The 24609-nt window shown below is 39.3% G+C and overlaps 1 protein-coding gene across 2 annotated transcripts in view; it reads left to right on the forward strand.

Annotated features, from left to right (window-relative positions):
* The window catches only part of FAR2 (fatty acyl-CoA reductase 2), a 151348-nt gene that overhangs the window by 109113 nt on the left and 17626 nt on the right, over positions 1–24609 (forward strand). For both annotated transcript variants that reach the window (XM_047065341.1, XM_047065342.1), the window contains exons 3-4: positions 12292–12467; positions 15372–15551. In XM_047065341.1, the coding sequence (XP_046921297.1) occupies positions 12292–12467; positions 15372–15551 (356 nt within the window). The remainder of the gene's footprint in view (positions 1–12291; positions 12468–15371; positions 15552–24609) is intronic.

Here is a 24609-nt window from a genome sequence, read left to right on the forward strand (position 1 = left end):
TGAGTTTTTAAGAACTAGAAAGGCATGCTAGTTCAGGCCAGATTCTGAAAGACTACACACAATTGTATTAGTTAGCTCACTTAGAGTTGGAAGAAAACTCGATTGAAACCGGCTTAGAAAACAAAGATGATATATTGATTATACAATGGGAAACTCCAGGGCCACAGTCATGGGCAGTGGGCTGGAGCTCTGGCCACCTTGGTCTGTGAATCTCTCAGCCCTGCCATTTTGTTCTAGTTTTATTCCAGTTATGAATAAGATGGTTGTTATCACTGCAAGATTCATGTGTGTGTGTGTGTGTGTATACATATACATATACATATACACATACACATACACATACACATACATATATGTATGATATATGACAGCCTTTGGATAAAGAGAGGCTGGCTCCCCCTGAAACTCTCTTTCATGATTGATGAAACCTCTTTTCTTGAAAACCTCGTATTTCCCCTTATATCTTACCAGCCTGGGGTAGGTTATATGTCCATTTCTGGACCAACCCCTATCACATGTGGTATGACATATACTGATTTATTCAGAAACTCCAGATCTAAGCTAACCACTTAGCAAAGGGTAAGAGTTCACTTAGATAAGTAAGTCTTTCCCCGGGGCTGGGGTGAGACCATCTTCTCCTGAGGCACAGTGGCTACATGGAGAATGGAGAACATCTGAATGATAATTTAGATACTCCTCAAGACCCAGAAGAATGGATATTAGGAAGCAAGCATCCTGAGAAGAGCCTGATCTCAGGAGTCACACAGACCTGAGTTGGTGTCCTCTCCCCACCAAGCAGTGTGCCTTTTCATAACTGAGCCTGAGTAACCCAAATAAGGATACTAATGGCTATTGTCTTCTACACTGTTGTGAGATGTCAGTGAGCTAATACAGGAAAGACACTTAGAATAGTGCCTGGACCAGGATAAGAACTTGACAATTATTAATTTTTAATATTACTATTCAAATATGGAAGCTTGAGCTTTATCTTTTAGGGGATGGCACTCCAGTTGAAGGCCTTTTTTTGTCTTCTGAAAGCTGGATGATTCCAATATTTTAAATAATGGTAATAAAACAGCACTCAGCTGATGAAGATGGGAAATTAATTGTGGGATCTGTGATTGTAATGAGTTTAGCTGAGTAATTGAAACAGAAATCATACTACGTTTTCCCCTTACGGAAGAACTCTGCCAACTCATGGAATAGAGGATCAGCAAAATGCATTCTGATACAGAATACCTAAATGTGTTAGGCAAAATATGTTTTTATAAAATAATCTTAGTGCATCACTGAGAGAAAAAGCAAGAGCAGAAACAACAATGAAAAATTAGCCACCTGAGAATTCTCAATAATCTTGGGGAGGATCTTGAATTGGGAGTGTAATCAATCACAACTCAATTAAGGTGCAGAGAAACCAAAGCTGACTTGTGGGTTAAGAAGGTGAAGTAGAATTTCTCTATGGGTTTTGTTAATGTAAAGCATAAAATAATCAGCTTTTGACATTCACTAATCTAAAACATAGCCATCAATTGGTCATCTCCAATGCAGAGATAACTAAACTGGAGGTTAGTTGTCATTTAAAACCAAGAAAAAACCAACCAGCAGCCATTTGCTGAATCCCTGAATGCTTAGAAGTCTCCATTTCTAGTCCCATAGATGTCTTCCAGTTGAAATTTTTAAACCTGTTCTCCATATCTTTCAAGATAGTCCCAGTAGTATCAAGTCCAGCATACAAAGTTAGCTTTCTGTAAACAGTCAGGCTCACATACCCACCCCTTTGCTAAGACTGTCTTCACACAGTCTCCTAAAATCACCCTCAGAATAAAAATATTTTTCTTTTCTTAAAGTTTTGTCCTCTCCCTAAAAAAGCCTTTGCTGTTGTAAAGTGAAACTACTGAAGATATGTATAAATGAGTGTTTTAAAAGGAAACAATTACTGTAGCATCAAAATGCTCAAGAGATTGGCACATGGAAAAGTCTTCTTAAGTTTCTAGCTATTTCTGGTTTTGTAGCAAAGGCATTCATTATTCTTTCATAAATTTTTGACGTACGTGGTCAGATAGAAGCATGCAGAATGGACAGATCTTGGGCTTCTACCTAAAAGGGGAATAATGTAGTTTAACATTTTTGTAGCATCATATTTTAAAAGTGAGAATATTCCATATGAATTCTAGTTTTCTTCTATTTGGTTAGAATTTGGGGGGAAGGTGCAAGTTGGTTATTCCAAATATGTGGGCTGCCACAATCAACTTTCCAAGATAGGGTTATACTTCAGGGAATATGCCCATAAGCCTTTGATTTCCTAATAATTCTGTCTGCTTTTATGATCTCCTAATGTCAAATCCAGTAGGAGTAAAAGAGTCTTACGTTTGGCAGATAATACACCATTTTCTCAAGTGTATTGGATTAGCCAAAACTAATAACACATTTATTACCCCAACTTTTCCCTCTAAATTTTAAGTCTAAGACCTTTCCATTGTCATTACTCTCATGTGTTATCACTGTCCACTTGGTAGGTAATCAACCAAATTTGTTGAATGAACAAGTTTAATGCATTCTAGTTTCTCAGTGGTCTTGTCTGAGTCCAGGCCAAACTTTAGTTCTATTGTATGGCCACTCTTGCTCCTGGTTTTTACTCAGAAGAACTTTACTATCTGGGTTAGTGTTTCTTCTGATAGGCTTCTGATTCTGCAAATATTTATTAAATATCATCCACAAATCAAGACCCAGTTTCTATTCTGTCACTTAACTTGATTTTGACATAGACAGGGTGCTTTAAATGCAATCATACCTTATTCCTAAGTGAGGCCTGGTATCATTTTTAAGCCATATTTCTCTTCATTCACATGTAGCAATGTATAAATTCTAATTCATCTTAAAGTACAACGGTATTCTTTTTTTTTTTTAATTTTTTAATGTTTATTCAGTTTTGAGAGACAGAGAGCAAGCGGGGGTGGGCAGAGAGGGGGAGACACAGAATCCGAAGCAGGCTCCAGGCTCTGAGCTGTCAGCACAGAGCCTGACGTGGGGCTCGAACTCACGAACTGTGAGACATGACCTGAGCCGAAGTAAGGGACCTAACTGACTGAGCCACCCAGGCGCCCCTCAAAGTACAATGGTATTCTTAAAAGGTAGATAAAGGTATGTTATGTCATATCAGGTAAGTTAGGCTTGGAAGTATGTCTTTTCTTAATTTTTTTTTTTTTTTTTTAGAGAAAGAGCATGAGTTGGGGAGAGGGAGAGAGAGAAAGAGAGAGAGAGAATGAGTAGGCTCCATGCATAGCGCAGAGCCCCACACAGGGCTCAATCCCATGACCTTGGGTTAATGACCCACGCTAAAATCAAGAGTTGGACATTCAAATGACTGAGCTACTCAGGTGCCCATGGAAGTTTTTCTTTAAGACATAATATTAAAATGTTATCAGTTTGCCTTTGATTCCCACTATGTCCCCAGGAAATATAGTCAAGAGAACATCTGTTGTATCTATCAAAATTCATGCATCTGATTCATTTCTTTCCTTTCATTGTATGGACAGATACCACCTCTCGCTTCCTGGTTCCGTGCTTTCAGAGGGAGACAATTAAGTGGGAAATGCTTTGGAAAAAAAGTTGTTTTTCATCCTTTGGCCACATGGAAGTGGGGCTCATGAATCAAAACAGACCAGTTTCTTATATATAACTAAGTTTCTGAAGTATTTTCAGAGCACTTAAGGGAAGTGCTCTATATCAATAGAGGGACAGATATCTGAATTGATGGCAGATTCTTGAAGACTTTCTCACAAAGACAATTAAGCTGGCACTCTAAGAAAACAACCAGAGACACACAAATATTGTACCAATATATTATTGTAGTATGATTTATAGTAGCAAAAACTAGAATCAATCTGAATGTTCCACAGTCGAGGAATGATAATATAAACAATACATACATTTGTTAGACTAGTATGTAGGTATTAAAGGTCATATTTTATAAACTATTAAATGACATGAGAAAACACTTCTCATATATTGAGTGCAAAAAAAGTTATGCAAAACCATATTCAGTATCACCTCAACAAACGTCCTTAAATGCTGGTAGGATCTTGAATTAATTCTATTTTTTGGCACTTCCAACTTTTCAAATTACAGTCATCATGAGCGTGTTTACTTTTATGGTAAGGCAGAAAGCACCCTCTTTCATAGTGAACAAATGAACAAATATTTTCCCTAAGTCTTGCAAATACAGTAACAATGAACATGTTTCACATTTATAGTGGGGCAGGAAACACCCACTTTTTAAAAAAGCCAATAAGCAAGGCAGCAAGGCAATCATGAATTTCCAAAAGTAGGTCATCAGATATAAGTTCAGTTGATTGTGAGTTTTGAAACTGTTTATCAAAATTAAATAATTTGATTTGATTTGTATTAGAAATATGATTCTAGCATTATTATTTTTTTAATCTTCTAGTTTATTTCATAAAATCTGAGAAACATCTAAGGAAAAAAAGCCAGATACCATGTGCTGAAATGTGAATATGCTCATCACAGAGCCGTGCTGTTCAAATCATGGGTCCCCAGGGCTCCCATGCTGTCCGCTTAGTTCTTACTTATGAAAAATGTATTCATTTTTCAACGAACCAGCTTTTCACTGTAGCAAAAACAATTTTAGATAGAGAAATTGATATTTTATCTATTTTGCTATCTTGAATATGGCTTTGCTTAACAAGACCTGGCTTTTCCCCACTACAGCAGATAATGGGTTGCCAATAACTCATTCAGTTATCAAGTTCCAAGAAATGTGTTTTGAGGGTCTTTAGTGCCTTAAAGATGTGTTCCTTTTTACAACAATCATGTCCTACTTATACCAGTTTAGGGTCTTAAATCGGTTGTAATCTATTTCTAATAACTGTTTAAGAAAACATCAAGGAGACAGTGTCCGTATTTGAAAAATAAAACCCCAGGTAGTTGAATTATATTAAGAGGTAGTTAATTAAGAGTGATTGAGAGGTTAGTATCTAAAAAATGTTTTATTGAGAGAATCCGTAGAAAGTTTGGGCTTCTCCTATTAAACTATAGTAATCAAAAAAGGGAAAGGTTGCCATGAGATTATGCTGGGTGTAGAATCATCTGAACATAATAACATTATGCTGGGTTTAGATGCTGGGTTTTTTAATCCTCCGAGAAGACCAGGCAAAGCTCAAGGTTTCCAGGGCGGGACTGTCTTGTACAATGTCACTACGAAGTGGATTTTTAAACAAAGGTAGGGCTTGGCAGGTTGCACTGGATACTTCAAGTCAACTTCTCTGGAAAAATGTGAATTACTCAATAAGCCCTTATTTGCCCATGAGATAAATCAACTCTGAAATACCCTGGAGAGCTGTGGTTAATGTATCATACAAGGTCACACACTGGGCTCTCAGTTCACAGAACTAACCAGGTTTAAGACAATGGGAGACCGTAACATTTTATGAAATAGTTTATTGACTCCTTTCACAAACTATCACTGTTTGGTAGTTTCTAGAAGGCATTAGACAAAATAATCCTTGAGAGGAAAAATAATGCATTTAAACAAATTAACTTTGAATCAAGTAACACCTGCAAAAGAAGTCAACAATCTGACGTTGTTAAGTATTAAGAAACACTCAACAGAAATGTTCATTTCATTTTGCGTAGAAGTTCCTTGTTAATTTTCAAAGACTTTTTCATGAGGAAAAAAGGCGTTTTCATGCTTGGTTCAAGGCTACCCTGTGTAAGATCTGCTTGTTCCCAACTTTCAAAAATGAATTTCTGATTGGCATTAATGGTTCTGTTAAATCTCTATATAAGGCAAAGGCAATTGGAAACAGAAGTTTGTATTTTAAATTCCCAAAGCCAGTTTTGTTCCGTTACTAGATTTTATTTTTCCTGAGAAACCATCCCACAAAAAGCAAGAGGATTCTATGAACTTAGGACAATTAGAATATAATCTTGCCAGGAATTTAAATTTCCCATGATTAACAAATACACAGTTTTAAAAGAGTGTAAATGGCCTTCAGTCTGACAGTTACTCAACTCAGATTAGTTGAAGCATGTTAAGCCAACCCCCTGTGGGTCATTTCCTTTCTCTTAAGAAAAAATAAAAAAATAAAGAAATTGATTTAGTCCTGGGGATATAATAACAGTCCCAGAAGCAGAAGCAATTTATTTTCCCAATCTCTTATTTTCTTTTGCAATACAATTTACTAGGTAATTCAATCTCTGGCATGATTTCACACATCCAACTTCTTTCCTTCTTTTTCAGTTTCTTCCAGTGATATCAGGTCTCTTTCTTAAAAGCTTCAAATTGCCCATACTCATTTCACTCAAAAAGTCATCAAGCTACAAGATTCAACTTGACTCTGGAATACATTCAGTTTGCAGAGGTATCCGGATCACATGGTATAATCAGAAACCTTTCGACGACCCAGCAAATACACACACACACACACACACACACACACAGCCGTCTGATTAGCAGCTTTTGAAAACTGAGTATTATTGTATATGTGGAAAAGGAGTTTTCCTATTATCAAGAACTGAAGTAGCAACTACTATGCTAGGCATCTGACTTTCCTGACCGTGTCTGACCTTCACACAACTCTGTGGAATGCTTTCTTGCTACTTGACAGATGACAAACTAATCCAAGAAAGGTTGTCGCCTAAGGAAATCCCAAGGAAGTAACAAAGATTTTAAACACTGTTCTCTTACCTGTAAAGCTTACACCTTCCCCACCACATTGCATTGCCTCCCCAAGAAACTGCATCCTCCAAGCCCTGGTTGTCTTGGCAGTATACTTGCTCTCCAGGCATTATACTTCCCAATGATGACCACTTCATTAGGAAGGGAAAACCATGGCCACCTCTGGATTAGTATCACCATTTTACCCATCCGTTAGCCTGGAGAATGCAGAGATGCCAACAATTCTGTAGAGAGTGGAAGTAATTTTAAGATTAGTTTCCATCGGAGCGCCTGGCTGGCTCAGTCGGTTAATCGTTCCACTCTTGGTTTTGGCTCATGTCTTGATCTCATGGTTCATGAGTTTGAGCCCTGCACTGTCAGTGTGGAGCCTACTTGGGATTCTCTCTCTCCCTCCCTCTCTGCCCTTTCCCCACTCACTCTATCTCTGTCTCTCTCTCAAAATAAATAAATAAACTTAAAAAAAAAAGCAAAAAAAAAAAAAAGATTGGTTTCCATCTTCCTAGCCACCCTACCTCCTCTTTGGTCCGCGTACTTATTCTCAAGGAATTCTGTGAAAATTACCTTGGGGGCATAAAACAACAAGATGATAGACTGACCACTGTGTCATCTTTGGTGTTTATCATAGATTTTTATGCAAAGTGAATTAAAAAATTTTAATGCAAAATTGCTTTTAAGAATAGCAGAATATATGCTGAATCATTAGTTCTCTGGAACACAGAATGATATAGTTTAACAATTAGCATTTTAGATGAATATGCAAATAAAAACACTGAGGTCCCAAGAAGTGAGTAACTTGCCTCAGTCACACAGCTAATAAATGGCAGCAGTAGGATTCAAACCCAGGCCTTCCTGACTCCAAAGAGCCTGAGATCTTTCTCGTATGCCAGGGGCTCTTACCTACAGTGTATATCAGACTCACTGGAGAACTTTTTCAAAGTACAGACACACAAGCTTCAACTCAGAACTGAGTTAGAATCTCCAGGTTCAGGACACCTAGGGCTTCGTTTTTTGTTTTTTTAAACAACTTTCTAGTTAACCCAGCTGCATGCCAAAGTTCAATAACCACACTGCTATACATACTGCTTTATGGTCCTGTAGAAATGGTCCTTGCTGAGGTAATAAAAACTTCTACGTTAATCCTTTATATCTTATGAGAGTTATTCGTGAACTAGCAAAATCTTAACATTTTGTAAATTTTCATGATAGTTTCTGCCTTAGTTTACTTGCACTTATTTGTGTTTAACTGTTTTCAACTTAGATTATATCCTTTCTTGATAAGTCTTTCTTGTCCAAGAGCTAACTTGCAGAATCTGTTGATTTGCCCTTACACAGCATTCCAAAATTTCTCCCAAAAATGTTGTAAGCTCTTTTCTGCTTTGGACCCCTGGTGCTCCACAGAGATTGCCCTTTAGGTTAAGGGACCTTACCTTTTTTCCCCCAATTAAAAATAGTAGGCAAATTTTGTGGGCTACTGGAACTAAATAACATAGTTATATCTGAAAAGAGGGAGTCAGTACATTGAATAAAGATCAAAGACTCTCATGATTATTAAAGATATTATGACTTTCCACGTTCCCCTGGGAAGTAGCAACAGAATCCCCTGTGGATATCTCCAAAGTCAGGCCATGTGGGTAACAAAGTTGATTGTAGAAATCCAAGTTCAGGACATCTACATTGTTTCAAAAGCATAACATAAATGTCATGCCCCCACCCCCACCCCTTGTTCAATTCCTGCTTCTAATAAAAACAGAGTTGTAGTGTCTGCCTACAGATGTCCTACCCAAGGAGATTATTGAATCCGGAAAATGTCTCTTGTCTTCTTTCTGCTGAATTTTCTCATTTCGGATTTGCAGAGTTTCTCTCTTGCCTCTGGGCTGTCAGTAACTATTGCCATAAATGGAATAATCTCTTGTGTTTAAAACAGATTAAGAGAGAGAGAAATACTTGTCTGTGTAACATCGAATCAATAGAACACTCCTACACTTTCCAAGAGAAATGTGTAGCTTTGTTATCAGTTTGAAATGGTTAGATCGCCTCTCAGCTGTGATCTTCCAGTGACCACAGAAGTGTCCTGCCTTTGTCAAGAAAAGGGTTTCAGAAAATGGAAACACAGCAGTCCTCTGCTTGAGTTTTCATATATGGCAGGTAATTACTTGCTCTTTACCTTCTCACCCCTGTGCCATTAAATAAAATATGTATGAGAAGGAATATGATAAACTCTTAGAACCTAAAGTAATTATATGAAGTTCCTTATTGGTGGATCTTCAGTGAAATTTTTAAAATTTCTATTCTTCACTCATTTTTGTTCCATCTGTTTTTTTTCTTACCTTTAGTGAATGTCTCACATCAGCAAAAGAAACTTTCAGAAGAGCTGGTGTACACTGAGGACCCATTTGCAACATTTCCTCTGTCCTCCGGTTTTGTCATTATTACGAAAGCGAAGGTTCTATGCTGATCCTTTCCAGCCACGTTTGCAGTCAATGCAGAGGACCCAAGGGAACACTTTGTTCCTTCTACTTTTAGTAGTTATCCTCTGTCTTTCATCCCACCAACACAAAAGAGCTGGTAACCAAAGGATTTCAGGAATTTAGCTCCCATTCATGGTTCTGTTACTGTTCTTACAGTAATTCATTTCAATTTAACAAGCAACATTTGAGTTTTTTCAATGAACTGGGTGCAGTCAAGCATAAAGAAATAAACAAGAATCAAGGAATTTACCAACCAGAGGGGGTAATTTAAGCCCCTGACTTTAAAAATGGACACAAACTTTCAAAACTAATTTTCACCAAGTATGGTACCTAGATACCAGATCTGTCGGTGGAGCTGGTTAAGAAATACAGCTTCCTGGGTTGCATGCCAAACCTATTGAGTCAGGATCTCTGAGCGTAGAGTAAGGAAGTCATTCTTAACCAGTGCCTAGATTTCTCTTAGGCCTACACAGGTTGAAAACCACTGATGCCCTGTAACTGGTCTGGACAATTATAAAGGAAGATGAGTCATACACTATTGTTCATCAGCAATTATCCATGTTAACACCCCAGCCGAAGAAGGTCTTTTCTTGGGATCAGTTAAAGTCAGCCAGAGAACTTGACGTGAAATCAAACTCCTGGTGTGCCCCCGTCATTTTGTATTTAGTGGGTGTGGGATGGGCTCTGGAGATGTGCATTTTTAACATGTATTCTGGTGATTTCAATGCAGTTCACTTGTGGATAACACTATGAAAAGCACTGACCTGTTGGATGGCAGTTGGCTGTAATCTCATCACTCTATTTAAGTATTGTTTTGTTAGAGGCTGTAGCAAAACGGTGAGAGTCCAGATGAGACCAGTCGTATTCTTGGGCCTGGATATCGTAAAATGTGACCCTCACTTAGCACTGTGGTTTGAACTGATGCAGCCAATTCACTGATTTATTCCAATTGACCATAATAAATCCCATCTGGATTAGAAAACTTAGATGTTTTAAAAAATAAATTACACTGTGTTCACTCAGATATGCCCTCTCATAAATGTAAATTAATAAATAGAATATAGATTGGAACACTATCTCCTGTAATAGTAATTATCTCCTAAAATAATAATGCGGTAAATGTGGTATTTTGACATTGCACAGGTGGTCTGAAAGTACAATATTGGCATAACAGTATTCTCTGCTTTTAAAGTCATAAAAGTGAAGGCAAAGGAAAATCTATGTGTGGTAGCTTACATCATGTGTGAGGAACCCCACTGCGGGAAGGATGGACACACAAGTCATTTTCCACCTAATACTCTTATGTAGCCAGAAGTCAACACAGGCCAAAGTCAAAGACTCCACAGAAACCCTGAATAAATTTCTTGTGAATGAAATCTGTCATGTAAACTCAAAAAAGAGCCTTCTACAAATCCATTTATTAAAAGGGGGGAATTGTGTGAATTTTAGGTAAATTTATCCCCAGATACCCAATTCGTTGTATGATTAACATGGACTATAAGAAGGAAAGCGTTTGATTGTGAAAAACAGTATTTAACATGCATATGATTCATCAGGATTAGAAAAGCTGTTAAAAACTTTTCTGGAAGAACTAGAATGACTTTTATTGAGAAAGTCCCTTAGACACATCAATCCCAATGTCAGTAAAAGCATTGAGGAGTGATTTAACTTCCAAATTCTTTTCAGAAGTGTAGTTAACACCCTACTGAAAAGGCTGATCCTGCAGTGCAGGAAGACGGTAGGTCAAAGATAGGAGTTTATTAACTTGCCACAACAGTGTGTGAATTTGACTTCCTTCCCTGGTCACCTTCACTGGATTCCCAGAAGGGCAAATGAACATGGTCATGTCTGAGGAGGGACCAAGATGGCGGAGCAGCCTGGAAGGTTTTTTTTTGTTTTTTTGTTTTTGTTTTTGTTTTTTTGCCTCTCGTCCCTGAAATGCAGCTAGATCAATGCCAAACCATCTTGCACACCTAGAAAACTGAACGTGGTCTTGCCTGATTCAGATGAGACATGATTCCTCTGACTACCTAAGATTAACTTCTTACTATTCAATTTAAAAAGCTTAGGGTAGATCTCTAATGGAGAGAAGAAACCTGCTACTCAGGATCAAAGATGATCCTGAAAACATTCTTTTGGATTGAAGAAAAACAGAGGGCAGTCTCTGCTACTGTATTATGATTAAAACCACAGACTAATTTTCTCTGCTCCTAACCTTTTAAAACATTCAGCCTTACTTTTCCTCACTGTTCACATACCATACCAATTCTACAGTAAAATTTCATTTTAACAGAATAGTTGAAGCAAAGACCATTTTATTAAAATTGTGTTTGCTGAGAAAATGGGAAATACCAATTTAACCTCAGGACTTCTGTGTGGAGGGGAAAGGAGAGACTGTTCCATCTGAGTAATTGTAATAAAAGCTAAAACTGCCAGTACTCATTCCTTTTCCCTTTATAAATAAATTAGAATATTAAGAAATCAATTAAAATCCCATAAAAAGTACATAGACTCACGTAATTGTCTTACTAGACAATAACTACCATTGATATTAGAATGAGATTATATAAAAGTTTTATTTGTTTTACCCATTACAAAGTTGCTTCATTTGTTATTTTCTAATTATGTTTGTGCTGCTGAGACATCTTGTTCATCTGGGCCAGTTAACCAAGTTGTTTTGAACTTGTGCCCATAAGACCTCCTTTGTAAAGGCCAGTGATTTTGCCGGTACTTGGTAAAGGCTGGTCATTTTGCGCTGAAAAGCACATTTCCCAGCCCAAAATGGAAACAATCACCAAGGTATGAACACAAAGCTGCCTTGTTGGGGAAAAGAGGATGGGGTGGGATACAGATGACTTCACCTTTCCTTCACCCTGCAGGAAAAGTTCAAAAGATACTCCTTACTGGTAATTAAAACTGATTTTTTTTTTAACATTTATCAAATTAAGAGGAGCGGAAATTGTACTATACTGACCGAATCGCATGAAGTAAAACAAATGGCTCTTGAGTAAATGCCTTCTTTGAGTGATATTACAAACAAAAGCAGGTTTGGGAAGTGACCATGAAACAAGTCAGCGAAATGTGGTGATGCCGCTCTCTGCATATTGATTTATATTTATGTTTTAGCTGTTTGAAAAGGTCAAAGAAGTCTGTCCAAATGTGCATGAGAAGATCAGAGCGATCTACGCAGATCTCAATCAGAATGACTTCGCCATCAGCAAGGAGGACATGCAGGAGCTTCTCTCCTGCACGAACATTATCTTCCACTGTGCGGCCACTGTGCGCTTTGATGATCCTCTGAGGTACATTCTTCGTCTCACAGCTTGTATGTGTACGTATGTGTGCGCATGCACGTGCGTGTGAGTTCCTTCGTGGTCTCTGTTAACAAATATAAATAAATAAATAAATAAATAAATAAATAAATAAATAAACAAACAAACAAACAAGTAAATATATATATATATATTCTCAATAAGTAAAAATATAAAGGAGTAAAACTTCTCCAAAAATTTCACAATCCAGAGATAACCATTCCAACTTTACTTTACACATCCATAATAAAATAGATTTATGTCCAACTTTGCCAAAAAATAATGGCATCATACTGATAATGTTTTAGCAATTTGCTCAATTCTACTTTTGGATGTCTTTCATTGTCAATAAATATTCTTTTGTAATTCCAAATGACTACATGACATTCCATTGTATGTGTATATAATATACTTAACCAGTTCTGTTTTAGTGGATATTTTTGGATTATTCTAATTTTTCACTATTATAAAAAACTCTTCAATGAACATCTCTGTGCTCGCATTTTGTAAATCCTTGTGTGCTTTACTTTGGGGAAATGTCCAGAAGTAAAATTGTTGGAGATGTACCAGATAATGCCCAGGTTATAAACAGTTTATGTTTAATGTTTAACAGTTAATGATAAATTGTTTTCCAAAAAGGCGTGACTGAAGTAATTGTCCCTGTGTGCATGAATGCTGATTTCTGACACCCGAATAGCACTGTGTTAGAATCCTTTAATTATTTTTAATGTTGCCAATGCAATGAAAATGCCATTGCGTATTTTGATTAGAAAAGTTGAAGATGCTGAAATGCTGATTGGCATTTTATTCTTTCATGAAATGCCGATTCATGTTCTTTGACTGTTTTTCTATTGAAACACTCTTCTCTTGTCAATTTTACGACTTCTTGGAAGTCTTAGCATACTAATTTTTTGTCTTTTATAAGGCCCAAAACATTTTAACAGTTTATCATTTGCCCTCAACTATTTTTATTATTTATGCAGTTATTCATAATTTCTTCTAGAATTTTTATTGCTTCATATTCATGTTTAAGTCTTTGACCCATTTAAAGTTTATTTGCCTGTAAAGAGAAATAAGAAAATTCTATAAAAAGAAAAGTGGTGTGGGTGTGAATGTAGAGTAGCTTTTGAGAAAAATTCTAACAGATGGCTACTTCTTAAGCAACATTTATTAAATGATTTGCTTTTACTCTTTATTTAAAATGAACTCATATACTAAATTTCCATTGTTGAGCTCTTTATTTTGTTCCATTAATTAGGCTTTCTCTTCCAATACCACAGTATTTTATTACTGTAATTTTTATATTATTAGACAAGCATACACACATCATTCACCTTTTATAGAATTTTCCTTGCTATTCTGATCTGCTTATACTTCTTGATTAAACTTAGAATAATTTTCCCAAGTTCTTAAAAAGTTGGGATTTTGATTAGGATTACCTTGAATATGTCAAATGATTTAGAAAAACTTAACATCTTTAAACCATTTTCTCTTCCTATCAAGAACAATGTATTGTTTATTCAATTTTTGTGACCCTCCATGAAGTTTTATAATTTTCTTTATATATCCCATTTATTTATTATTCACTTGACATATTTTTCAAATGTTCAGCTTTGAATGTGTGCCTTTCTTCCATTATATTCTCCAGGTTTTTTTCCTTTTAAATAACTTTATAAATAGACACCTTACTGAATGAATTATTGCATATCCCAGGATAGTTGTTTTAGCTTTTTTGTTTGTTTTCCAGAAACACAATTATGTAATCTGATCACAATTTTTGTGACTCTCTTTATAATTTTTGTATCTGTTAGTCAATTTTATTTTCCTCTCTAATTACAAGGTGGAAGTTCAGAACAATAGTTAGCAGCAGTGACTGTAAGCATCCTTCTTGGCCCTGACTTTAAAAGGGGTGTTCCTAACTTTTCAGCATGAAGCAAGATACAAGCCAGCAAAGTGAAATAGACATACTTTAATCATTTTATTCTTGTTTTAGTGAATTTTTAAAAAAATTAATTGGCAATGGATATTGAATGTCATTTTTAAACTTTTCAAAATCATATAGAGGATCATTTAGTTTTTCTTTTTTAGTTAGATTAATAGGGTTCTTAATATTATATAAGCCATATTACTTCTAGAATCAACTATTTCATTGTCACCACATATTGTGTGTATAGAACTTTGTGTTCTGTTAGCTAAAATTCAGGATTTTGACATCAGTTTTTATGTCTGACCCAGACCTTTGCAAGAGAAATGTATCTTTCTCATTCTGTATCCACTGTTGCACCCCTACAATTTATTTGAATTTTCCAGCTTCTTGAGTCAAAGGCTCAGTTTATGTATTTTTATATTTTTAATGGCTGCTTGAGAAGCCCCTTTACAAATTCATAGGATTATGATTTTCCCCCCTTCCGGCTGATTTAGAACCAAGTGATATCTACATGCACTATGCACAATGCTTCCTTGAATAGGATTTATGTGCACAGAATGCATAATCAACATATAACACATTCCAGGCATCACGTAACTGTAGCCATGACCCATACTTTTCTTCATGGTCCTTTTTTTTTTTTATGTTTTATTTATTTTTGAGCGAGAGAAAGCGTGAGTGGGGGAGGGGAAGAGAGCGAGGGAGACTCAGAATCTGAAGCAGGCTCCAGGCTCTGAGCTGTTAGCACAGAGCCTGACATTGGGCTCAAACCCACGAACCGTGAGATCAGGATTTGAGCCAAAGTCAGACGCTTAACTGACTGAGCCACCCAGGCGCCCAATCTTCCCGGTCCTTTGGTGTAGCCACAAAAGTCAGATGGACATGCAAGTTATTGGAGTAGATGCAGTTCCAGCAAGGCAGGGTGCTGGGTTGCCTCATTGTTCTTCCCTCTGCTTAACCTTCTGCAGGCATGCCGTGCAACTTAATGTCACTGCCACCCAGCAGCTCTTGCTTATGGCCAGTCAGATGCCAAAGCTTGAAGCCTTCATACATATCTCTACAGCCTTTTCAAATTGTAACCTGAAGCACATCGATGAAGTCATCTATCCATGCCCTGTGGAGCCAAAAAAAATCATCGACTCCATGGAGTAAGTTGGGTCAGATGAGGGGGGTCAAGAGGTGGGCAGATAGCTGTTCTCTCTGCTTCTTTGTAGTCATTCATTAATGAGGTAACAAAGTGAGTCATCCTTGAAACTGCATGCTTTGAAAAGATGCTTGTTTCCTCTCCCCTGTCCCTGCTATTCCTGTTATTTCCAGGGTGGGAAAGTATAGAGGTTGGGGGGGGGGGGCGGGTGGGGAGGAAGCCCAGGCATAGATAAATCCCATAGAAAAGTTTTGTTAAGTAGTTTAGGATTGCAAGAGGCACTTGGGAATGCTTTCCGTAGAGGTGGTTTCTCACTTCTTAATGAGCTTGCATGGTCACTAGAGAAAAGTAGAGCAGATAGTATGAAAGTGCAGAAGAAAGTCAGACCTACAGGGGTTCTGCAGCTTTATATCTGTGTGACCTTAAGTAGGTTCCTTGGCCTCTCTGAGCCTTAGTTCCTTCATTTGCAAAGTGGGGCTAACAACAATGCCCATCTTGTAGTGATGATGAATTGAGTTCTATGAAGCAGTTGCACTAGAGTGTTGAATAGCAGTTAATCGGTTAATAAAGAAGAACTAATAGGTAAGCAGAAATCCTCCCAGATCTGGCAGAAATTGCCCGTCTTTTGGTCTATTAGGCCCAGATACACTTTCCTTATTGTCCTATTGAGAAGGAAAAATACCATTTGTCTCTTCTTGCCTGCTAATAGGAACCACTTTCTTCTTAGGACGTGACCATGGTCTCAGAATAAGTACATTTTTGTTTTCTGTGTCTTCATTATTCTGTCCAGTTTACCAAGTTTACCTTGTTTAAAAAACAAAACAAACCCTGCAAAAAAAAGTAATACATCAGAGAAAATAGACTATTTCACAGTGAAGTTTGTCAGATTTTAATTTCATATAATACTGGTATTTCTATTTAAGATATACTTTTTAAAATGAAGCTTAGCTAAATCAAGAGTTCATTCCCTTCAGGGCAAACATTTTTATCTCCTACAGCTCTGAGAATAGATATTTTTACCTGTCATTTTAAAATATCCAGGACAAAGAAGAATGAAAGTCATCTAAAGGACCCGGAGGTTACCTAAAGTCACTAATAAGCGATGATTTGCTTAACTGGTGCAAAGGAACCTTCTGAGTCCAGAGCTTGTCGGGATGGCTGGAGAAAAGATGCTCCGACACCCAGAGTCAGTATATGAGAGCAGATGTGGAAACCCCCAGTGTTTTCGGACAGAATCGAATTGTCTGTCAGTCAGCTGCCCTCTACAGTGCTGTCTCTTGTTAAATGTGGTGCTTACGTATTTGCTGCACCCAGGAAAGGGGCAGACCTGCTTTGATTCCAGACTCGACTGCTGAGACTCCAGAGGCCCACTCCACTGTTGACCTGTCCAGGCCCCTGACAGATCACAGCACGATGTGAGGCAGCACTGAAAGTCTCGGGGAGTTGGCCAGAGAAAAGAGATGGGGAATGAGATTCAGTTCCTCCCCAGAAAGGGGCTCCTCCAGGTGCTCCATAGCACTTCCTCCCTCCCAAGCTGTGTCCAGACACTTTATACCCCTAGATTTTATTTTTTTTTTAATTTTTTTTAACATTTATTTTTGAGACAGAGAGAGACAGAGCATGAACGGGGGAGGGTCAGAGAGAGAGGGAGACACAGGATCTGAAACAGGCTCCAGGCTCTGAGCAGTCAGCACAGAGCCCGACGCGGGGCTTGAACTCAGAGACCGCGAGATCATGACCTGAGCCGAAGTCGGACGCTTAACTGACTGAGCCACCCAGGCGCCCCTATAACCCTACATTTTAAACAAGAATAAACTCATCTCCCAGAAGAGGAGTTGATTTATCTTCAGGTGTTCAGCACTTTCCATCCTTCCCCACTATCCATCCCCTGGTAAAGGCAGGTAATTGCTACCTGATTTATGATCAAACTGTAATTGACATTTGTACAAAATTTATGTCTCTCTGTCATGTAATGTTCTCCAAGGTGTATAATTATTTTTAAAAATAGGCAGCCAAACAGAACTAAAAATGAAATAACTTTTGTCTCCACAGAGTATATTTTGCATGCACTTAAGGAACGAAGGTTTGTTTTTTTGTTGTGTGTTTGTTTTTTAAACAGGGAAAAGTCATAAGCGCACGTGATTCACTCACAGTGTTACATTCAGGACCACATTCCAGCATCATCTCCGGCAGCCCTCCCTTGCCACACTGAAGTAGTCTGTCCTCTCCCTCATACCTCTCTGCCTTGGCTCGTGACGGTTCTGTTTCTGGAAACTACTTGCACCTCTGCTTCCCTGGTTAATTCCTACTCAGACATCAGAGCTCTCCCCTGGAAGCCATTGCACTGAGGCGGCCTCCTCTGGAGTTGCCGTCATCCCCCGTGTCCATCTTTATCATTGCTCTTACAAGGGTTATTCTAAATAGCTGGTTATTTATCTGTGTTCTCTCTTGTGCAGTGAGTTTTGCAAAGGAAGAGAATGTCTCTTGTTTCTTCTTGCTTTCACTGCCAGCTCTTGGTAGGGACTCAAATATTTGCTGAATGAAATGAAATTTTGTTGATGGAATGAGATGACCATTTTCACACTGTCCTGGCTGACGTTTGTTTGTTTGTTTGCTCATTTAGACAAACGTGAGAATAGATGGCAGAATTCCATAGCAAGCTTATATTTGGGGATGTGAAGTCCTGTGTGTAAAACACCTGTATGCCCATATCTTATCCCTATTTCTGACAGCCCATTTTTTCTTCTTTTTAAAAAATGTTTCTTTATTTTGAGAGAGAGATAGTGCAAGTGTGTGCAAGCAGGGGAGGGGCAGAGGGAGATGGGGAGAATCTTAAGCAGGCTCCACGCTCAGCACAGAGGACATCGAGGGGCTGTATCTCGTGACCTTGAGATCGTGATCTGAGCTGAAACCAAGAGGTGGATGCTTAACCAACTGAGCTACCCAGGCGCCCCAGCCACATTTGAATAATAACTGAAATTAGGAGTTAATGCTTCTTATTAGTATGACAAACATGGCCATTAATCAGCATTAAACAATGGGCTGTTCTCTCTCTTCTACCTGCCGGTGTCCTCTGCCCTTGTCCCAACTACTACAGACACTTGGTCATGGAATTGTGCCACCATTCTTACTCATGTCCCTGCCTTTATATTTCTAGCTTCTAAAGTTGGTGGTATTTGGGGCGCCTGGGTGGCGCAGTCGGTTAAGCATCCGACTTCAGCCAGGTCACGATCTCGCGGTCCGAGAGTTCGAGCCCCGCGTCAGGCTCTGGGCTGATGGCTCGGAGCCTGGAGCCTGTTTCCGATTCTGTGTCTCCCTCTCTCTCTGCCCCTCCCCCGTTCATGCTCTGTCTGTCTCTGTCCCAAAATTAAATAAACGTTGAAAAAAAAATTTTTTTAAAGTTGGTGGTATTTACCTTTAGAAACTCATGTGCACGACTAGATCAGGGATTGCCAATGAAATTCCAGTTTTCCAGAATAACAGCTTAAGTAGAATTTTTTTAAGTTTATTTATTTTGAGAGGGAGAGCATACATGAGGGATATGGGATAGGGCTTTGGAATTGGTGCTTTCCATATTTTTCAGGCCAAGTTACCACCTCGTAGGGGAGACAGAAGAAAAGGATTTTTGCACCTGTATAACAACTTGAAATAACTAGAGTCGGGAACTAGAAAAGTGGATCCACAAATATTTACTGCTTTATATAGCATACTTAAAACAGTCTAGTAAATATGCATTAAGAAGGGAAGGACAGCTATGAATCATCACTGAGCAATTATTTTGAGTAAAGACACTTTAACAGACATTCAGTTCCTGACCACAATATTCTAGGGTTGATATTATCATTACTGCTGTACTAATAAAGGAACAAAAGCTCAGAAAGGCTAAGTAACTCTTCAGAAGTCTCTCAGCTAATAAGTCACAGAGACACCATTTTTCTCCATGGCCACATGATTCTGGTCACATGGCTGCAGTCTTTTCGGTACACCCACATATTTGGCAGTGTAAGAGATTAAAAGGTGCTTTCTTAAAATATAGACCGTGTTCTCATGGAGCTCATAATAAAACACAAGACAAAACAGGGTAGAATTATATATGGAGTGTGGTAGAGGAAGTGGGACATATTAAGTTTGATGGAGTTGGCGGAGGTAGAAAGGCTCTGTAAACACAGGCAGGCATAGGACACAGACTTGGAAGAGGAGGACACATACCAGCCACGGCCACTGGAGCAGGAAAACTAGGCGCATGTTTGGGATATGGCTGTCAGTCCACTTCGGCCGCACGTGTGTTACATGTAGGGAAGCTGCTAGAGGTCAAGCTGGGAAGATGTCTGGGGCCATACTGAGATTTTGAGTACCATGTAGAGGATTGTACTTAATTCTGTAGGCACTGGGGATACACCGAAGGAGGGTCGTGTGTGTGTGTGTGTGTGTGTGTGTGTGTGTGTGTGTGTGTGGACTGGGGTGGCTTTGGTTATTTGTTCCATTTTGTTTTAATCAAAAAAGACTTTGATGAAAGTGGGCTTTAGGCACATTAATATGGTCGTGGGGGCAGGGGGATAGGTCCACATGGGCAGTCACCAAAGGCAAGGAGAGCCATCACTGGCCATGGAGAGGGGTGGAATCCTAGGACTGGAGAGGGGCAACAGATATAAAAAAACACCCCTGTATCTGGGGAGAGAAAAACCAATAGGACATGGCAACTGCTTCACACATGTGCTTGCACATGCCTGTCGGGTCAACCATCAGATCCGGACACCCACATCTGTCATGGCTTTTGTCTCCGGTGCCAGGGATTTAATTCTCTTAAAGTTCAATTCTACTGAAATTTTTACTCCAAGAAGCAATGCCTTTTCAAAACCTAATACCAAATCATTCAAGTCTTAAACTTGTGGAGCGGTGCTCTTTTAAATTGGCGATTTCCCACTTTGCCTGACCCTAAGACTCACCCCTCCACTTGTTAAAAACAAAGATTATCAAACTGTCACCCCTAAAGACTGATTTAGTGGTTGTAAGACGGTACCCAGGGATCTGAACTTCTGTCAGAGGCCCCACATAAGTCTTAGCGGTGAGCAGGCAAGTTTGGGAAATCATGCCTCGGAGTGCTTTTTCATTCAACAGCTCCATTGGACATGGGGTCAGTCATGTTCCAGCCATCAAATCACCTCTGCTCCCCTACTCTCCTCACTTTGTCTTTCAATTCCTAGATGCTTTACTTGATGACAGGTTCCAGATAGATTTGTACCTACTAAACATCACACTCTTGAAGTCACCTGGCCTCTAGAAGCACAGCTAATCTGCCATGTGCTTTTTGATCAGACACTGACAGCAATCAGCTGTGACAAATATGAAGGGAAGTCAGAGGTCGGAAAGTAGTTTTGCCTTGGTGCCAAAGAACACATTGTTAACACTAAGAAAGTTTATTCCAGGGAAAAGGAAAACACTAATTTTAATATTTGTGGGTTTATTGTCAGGATTGCATGGCCTTATGATGGCATCTAAGCAGCTGACCAAAAAAAAAAAAAAAAAAAAAAAAAAAATCCCTGCAAATTCTGTGTAGTTTTAATGTTACCGGGCTTTAAATACAATCCAGAGCAGGGTTACACTGTTTCCTAAACAAAATGAATACTTTTCATATTATCCGACCACTGGAGGCCAGAATAGGTACTCAGGAAACGTTTAGCGGGAAATGTGGAGGCCAGTTCACCAGGAGCATTAGGCACAGATAATACCCGTCTCCCCAGTAAAAAGTTTACATTTACTCTGAAGCCAACTCTGCCAAGTTGAAGTTGGTCGACATTTAGCCTTTCAGCTCTTCAACACTTTTCATCACTGCCAACTGGAATTTTTAACTCCCAATTTTGCTTCCTACTCTACAAATCCGTCTCCTTTCTTCCCTTCCCACGATCTCCCTACAACCCCACCTCCTTCTGTGTTCACTCGTTCTCTCTTATCATCGTCCATCTCAGCTCCCCAAACACTATGCAGAACACACACTGGCCAATCGAGACTGCCATGTGGGGAGAGCCCTCATTGACTGAATAAGGTACCTGGAAGCAGAAGGGGACTGGATACAGGGAGAAGAAACAAAATCCCTGCTCTCTTGGACTCCTTAGAAAGTGGGGAAACTGACACATGAGCAAGTGCATACAGAATGATAGTTGCAATGATCAAGGGAAGAACATAATTCAGATGAGAGGGGAGAAGGAACGTCACCAGGAGGCAACAGACAGCTTCACCTGTTACACCATTGTCTTGCCCTGCTTGTTGTGTAAGAAACCTAGGAGGAAAGATGCACATTCCTCTTGCTCTTTCACTTGGTAAATACATCAGTCGTTAAATTACTGAGAGTAGGAGAAAGCTTCAATAAATCTCAAGCCCCGCAAAAGGTAGTAATATTTAGAGGAAATTGTATGTATGTTGCTTTCTGAGAATCAATAGCCTTTTGCTTCTTTTGAAGCAAATTTAAGTAGATGTTTATCGGGGCGCCTGGGTGGTTCAGTCGGTTAAGTGTCCAACTTTGGCTCATCATGACCTCACGGTTTGTGAGTCCGAGCCCTGCGTGGGGCTCTGTGCTGACAGCTCAGAGCCTGGAGCCTGCTTCCGATTCTGTGTCTCTCTCTCTCTCTCTGCCCCTGCCCGGTTCTCACTCTGTCTCTCTCTCAAAAATAAACATTAGAAACAAAATTAAGTAGAAGTTTATCTATTTTTTAAAGTTTTTTTAAGTTTATTTGAGAAAGAGAGAGAAAGTGGGGGAGGAGCAGAAAGAAAGGGAGAGGAAGAGAATCCCATACAGGCTGTGCACTAGCAGCCTGGAGCCTGACAGGGCTTGAACTCATGAACTGCGAGGTTGTGAACTGAGCTGAAATCAAGAGTCGGATGCTCAACCTACTGAGCCAGCCAAGCAACCCAGCAATTTAAGTAGAAGTTTAGAATCTAGGCCCTATGGGTTCAAAACATCTTAGGTACACTGAAGAGCATTTGGTTAATTTTAGAAATGTACTTTTATTTATAGAGTGTCTTTTTTTCCCATGCTGTCTTATTTACTATTTTAAAAACAAATTGAGAACAACCAGCAGCAAATCAGACTTTGGTAAAAAAAGAGCATGAACTGGGGCGCCTGGGTGGCGCAGTCGGTTAAGCGTCTGACTTCAGCCAGGTCACGATCTCGCGGTCCGGGAGTTCGAGCCCCACGTCAGGCTCTGGGCTGATGGCTCAGAGCCTGGAGCCTGTTTCCGATTCTGTGTCTCCCTCTCTCTCTGCCCCTCCCCCATTCATGCTCTGTCTCTCTCTGTCCCAAAAATAAATAAACGTTGAAAAAAAAAAATTTAAAAAAAAAAAAAAAAGAGCATGAACTGATTATATGTCCCCAAAAGGGTATCACACAATATATATGTGTGTTTGTTACATCAGTGTCCGCTTTGAACTCAGGAAGTGCCTGGATGAGATAAGTGAGGGACTGTTTGGTTGTATTAGAAAAGGTATTTTGGGGGGCGCCTGGGTGGCTCAGTCGGTTGGGCGTCCGACTTCGGCTCAGGTCATGATCTCACAGCTTGTGGGTTCAAGCCCCACATCGGGCTCTGTGCTGACAGCTCAGAGCCTGGAGCGTGTTTCAGATTCTGTGTCTCCCTCCCTCTCTTCCTTTTCCCCACTCACGCTCTGTCTCTGTGTGAAAAATAAATAAACATTAAAAAAAAATTAGAAAAGGTATTTTGGGGCGCCTGGGTGGCTCAGTCGTTTAAGCATCTGACTTCAGCTCAGGTCATGATCTCAGAGTTCATGAGTTCAAGCCCCGCGTCGGGCTGTCTGCTGTCGGTCAGCTCAGAGCCTGCTTCAGATCCTCTGTACCCCTAGCTCTCTGCCCCTCCCCCACTTATACAGTCTCGCGCTCTCTCTCTTCTAAGTAAACATTTAAAAAATACTTCAAAATTAAACAGAAAAGTTATTTTATTATTTTTTTAGGTTTATTTATATTGAGAGAGCGAGAAAGAGAGAACTAGCAGGGGAGGGGCAGAGAGAGAGAGAAAGAGGGAATCCCAAGCAGGCTCTGTACTGTCAGTCCAGAGTCTGGCACGAGGCTCCATCTCATGAACGTGAGATCATGACCTGAGCCGGAATCAAGAGTCAGATGCTTAACTGACTGAGGCACCCAGGCGCCCAAGAAAAGGTATTTCAAAACCAACTATTACCACGGTAGACACATGCTCCTTGGTTGTTGTCCCCAAAATCAACATGTCTTCGGTTTCTTGGCTCCTTTTGTTTTATCAAATCGCTTTAAGTGCAGTTGCGAATATTCCTGTTCGTTCTCATGATATCCCGAGAATTTAGAACAGATGAAATTATTGCCATTTTTCACAAGTAAAAAGATCGATACTATAGAATAGAAAATGGTATTATGGAACACAGGTAGAGCTATGACTAGTAGAGGGAGGCCATTTACAGGGCACTGCAACTTCCGCAGTTGTGTTCTTAGAAACCTACACAACCAGCACTTTCTCAGATAAGCTAACTCACCAAAGCCTCCAAGTATTACCCTTGCCGTGCACACTAACATCAGTGACAACAGCTGGTGCCAGCCATGTGACGTATAATCCTAGCTCAGGGCCGGGTTCTGATTTTTCATAGATTTTTTTCTTTACAACCTTCTTGAAATCAGGCTCTATTTCCTCCAACGCAGTTTTTGAAACCTCTGTATGTTTGCAGGTGAGACAAAAGGGTCTTAGGTCAGTTAACCCCCTGTTGACCATCAAATAAGATGAGGTAAAGGTAACATTAACATAAAATGGAGAGGTGCCTGCATCATCCCACAAGCTTTAGCCCAACCATCAGGTGGCTATATAATTGGAAAATCTTCTGGTTTTCTAAGTATTTGGAGTTGTTTTTATTCTGGGAACTTCTCGACCTTTGCCTATTCAATTTAAATCAAAAGGCATTTGAGTAACTAGCAAACACTCAGCACTAATAGCAGCAAAACAAGGAAAACCAAAAACATTACAGACACTCCAATATCCAATGAGAGGTGTTAAAATTGAGAGTTGTTTTTCTGAAGTATTGGCATAAGCACA

This window comes from Lynx rufus, unplaced genomic scaffold, assembly GCF_022079265.1.
Source record: "Lynx rufus isolate CCGP_SWC_20201006 ecotype Redwood Valley unplaced genomic scaffold, mLynRuf1.p SCAF_7, whole genome shotgun sequence".
Lineage (NCBI taxonomy): Eukaryota > Metazoa > Chordata > Mammalia > Carnivora > Felidae > Lynx > Lynx rufus.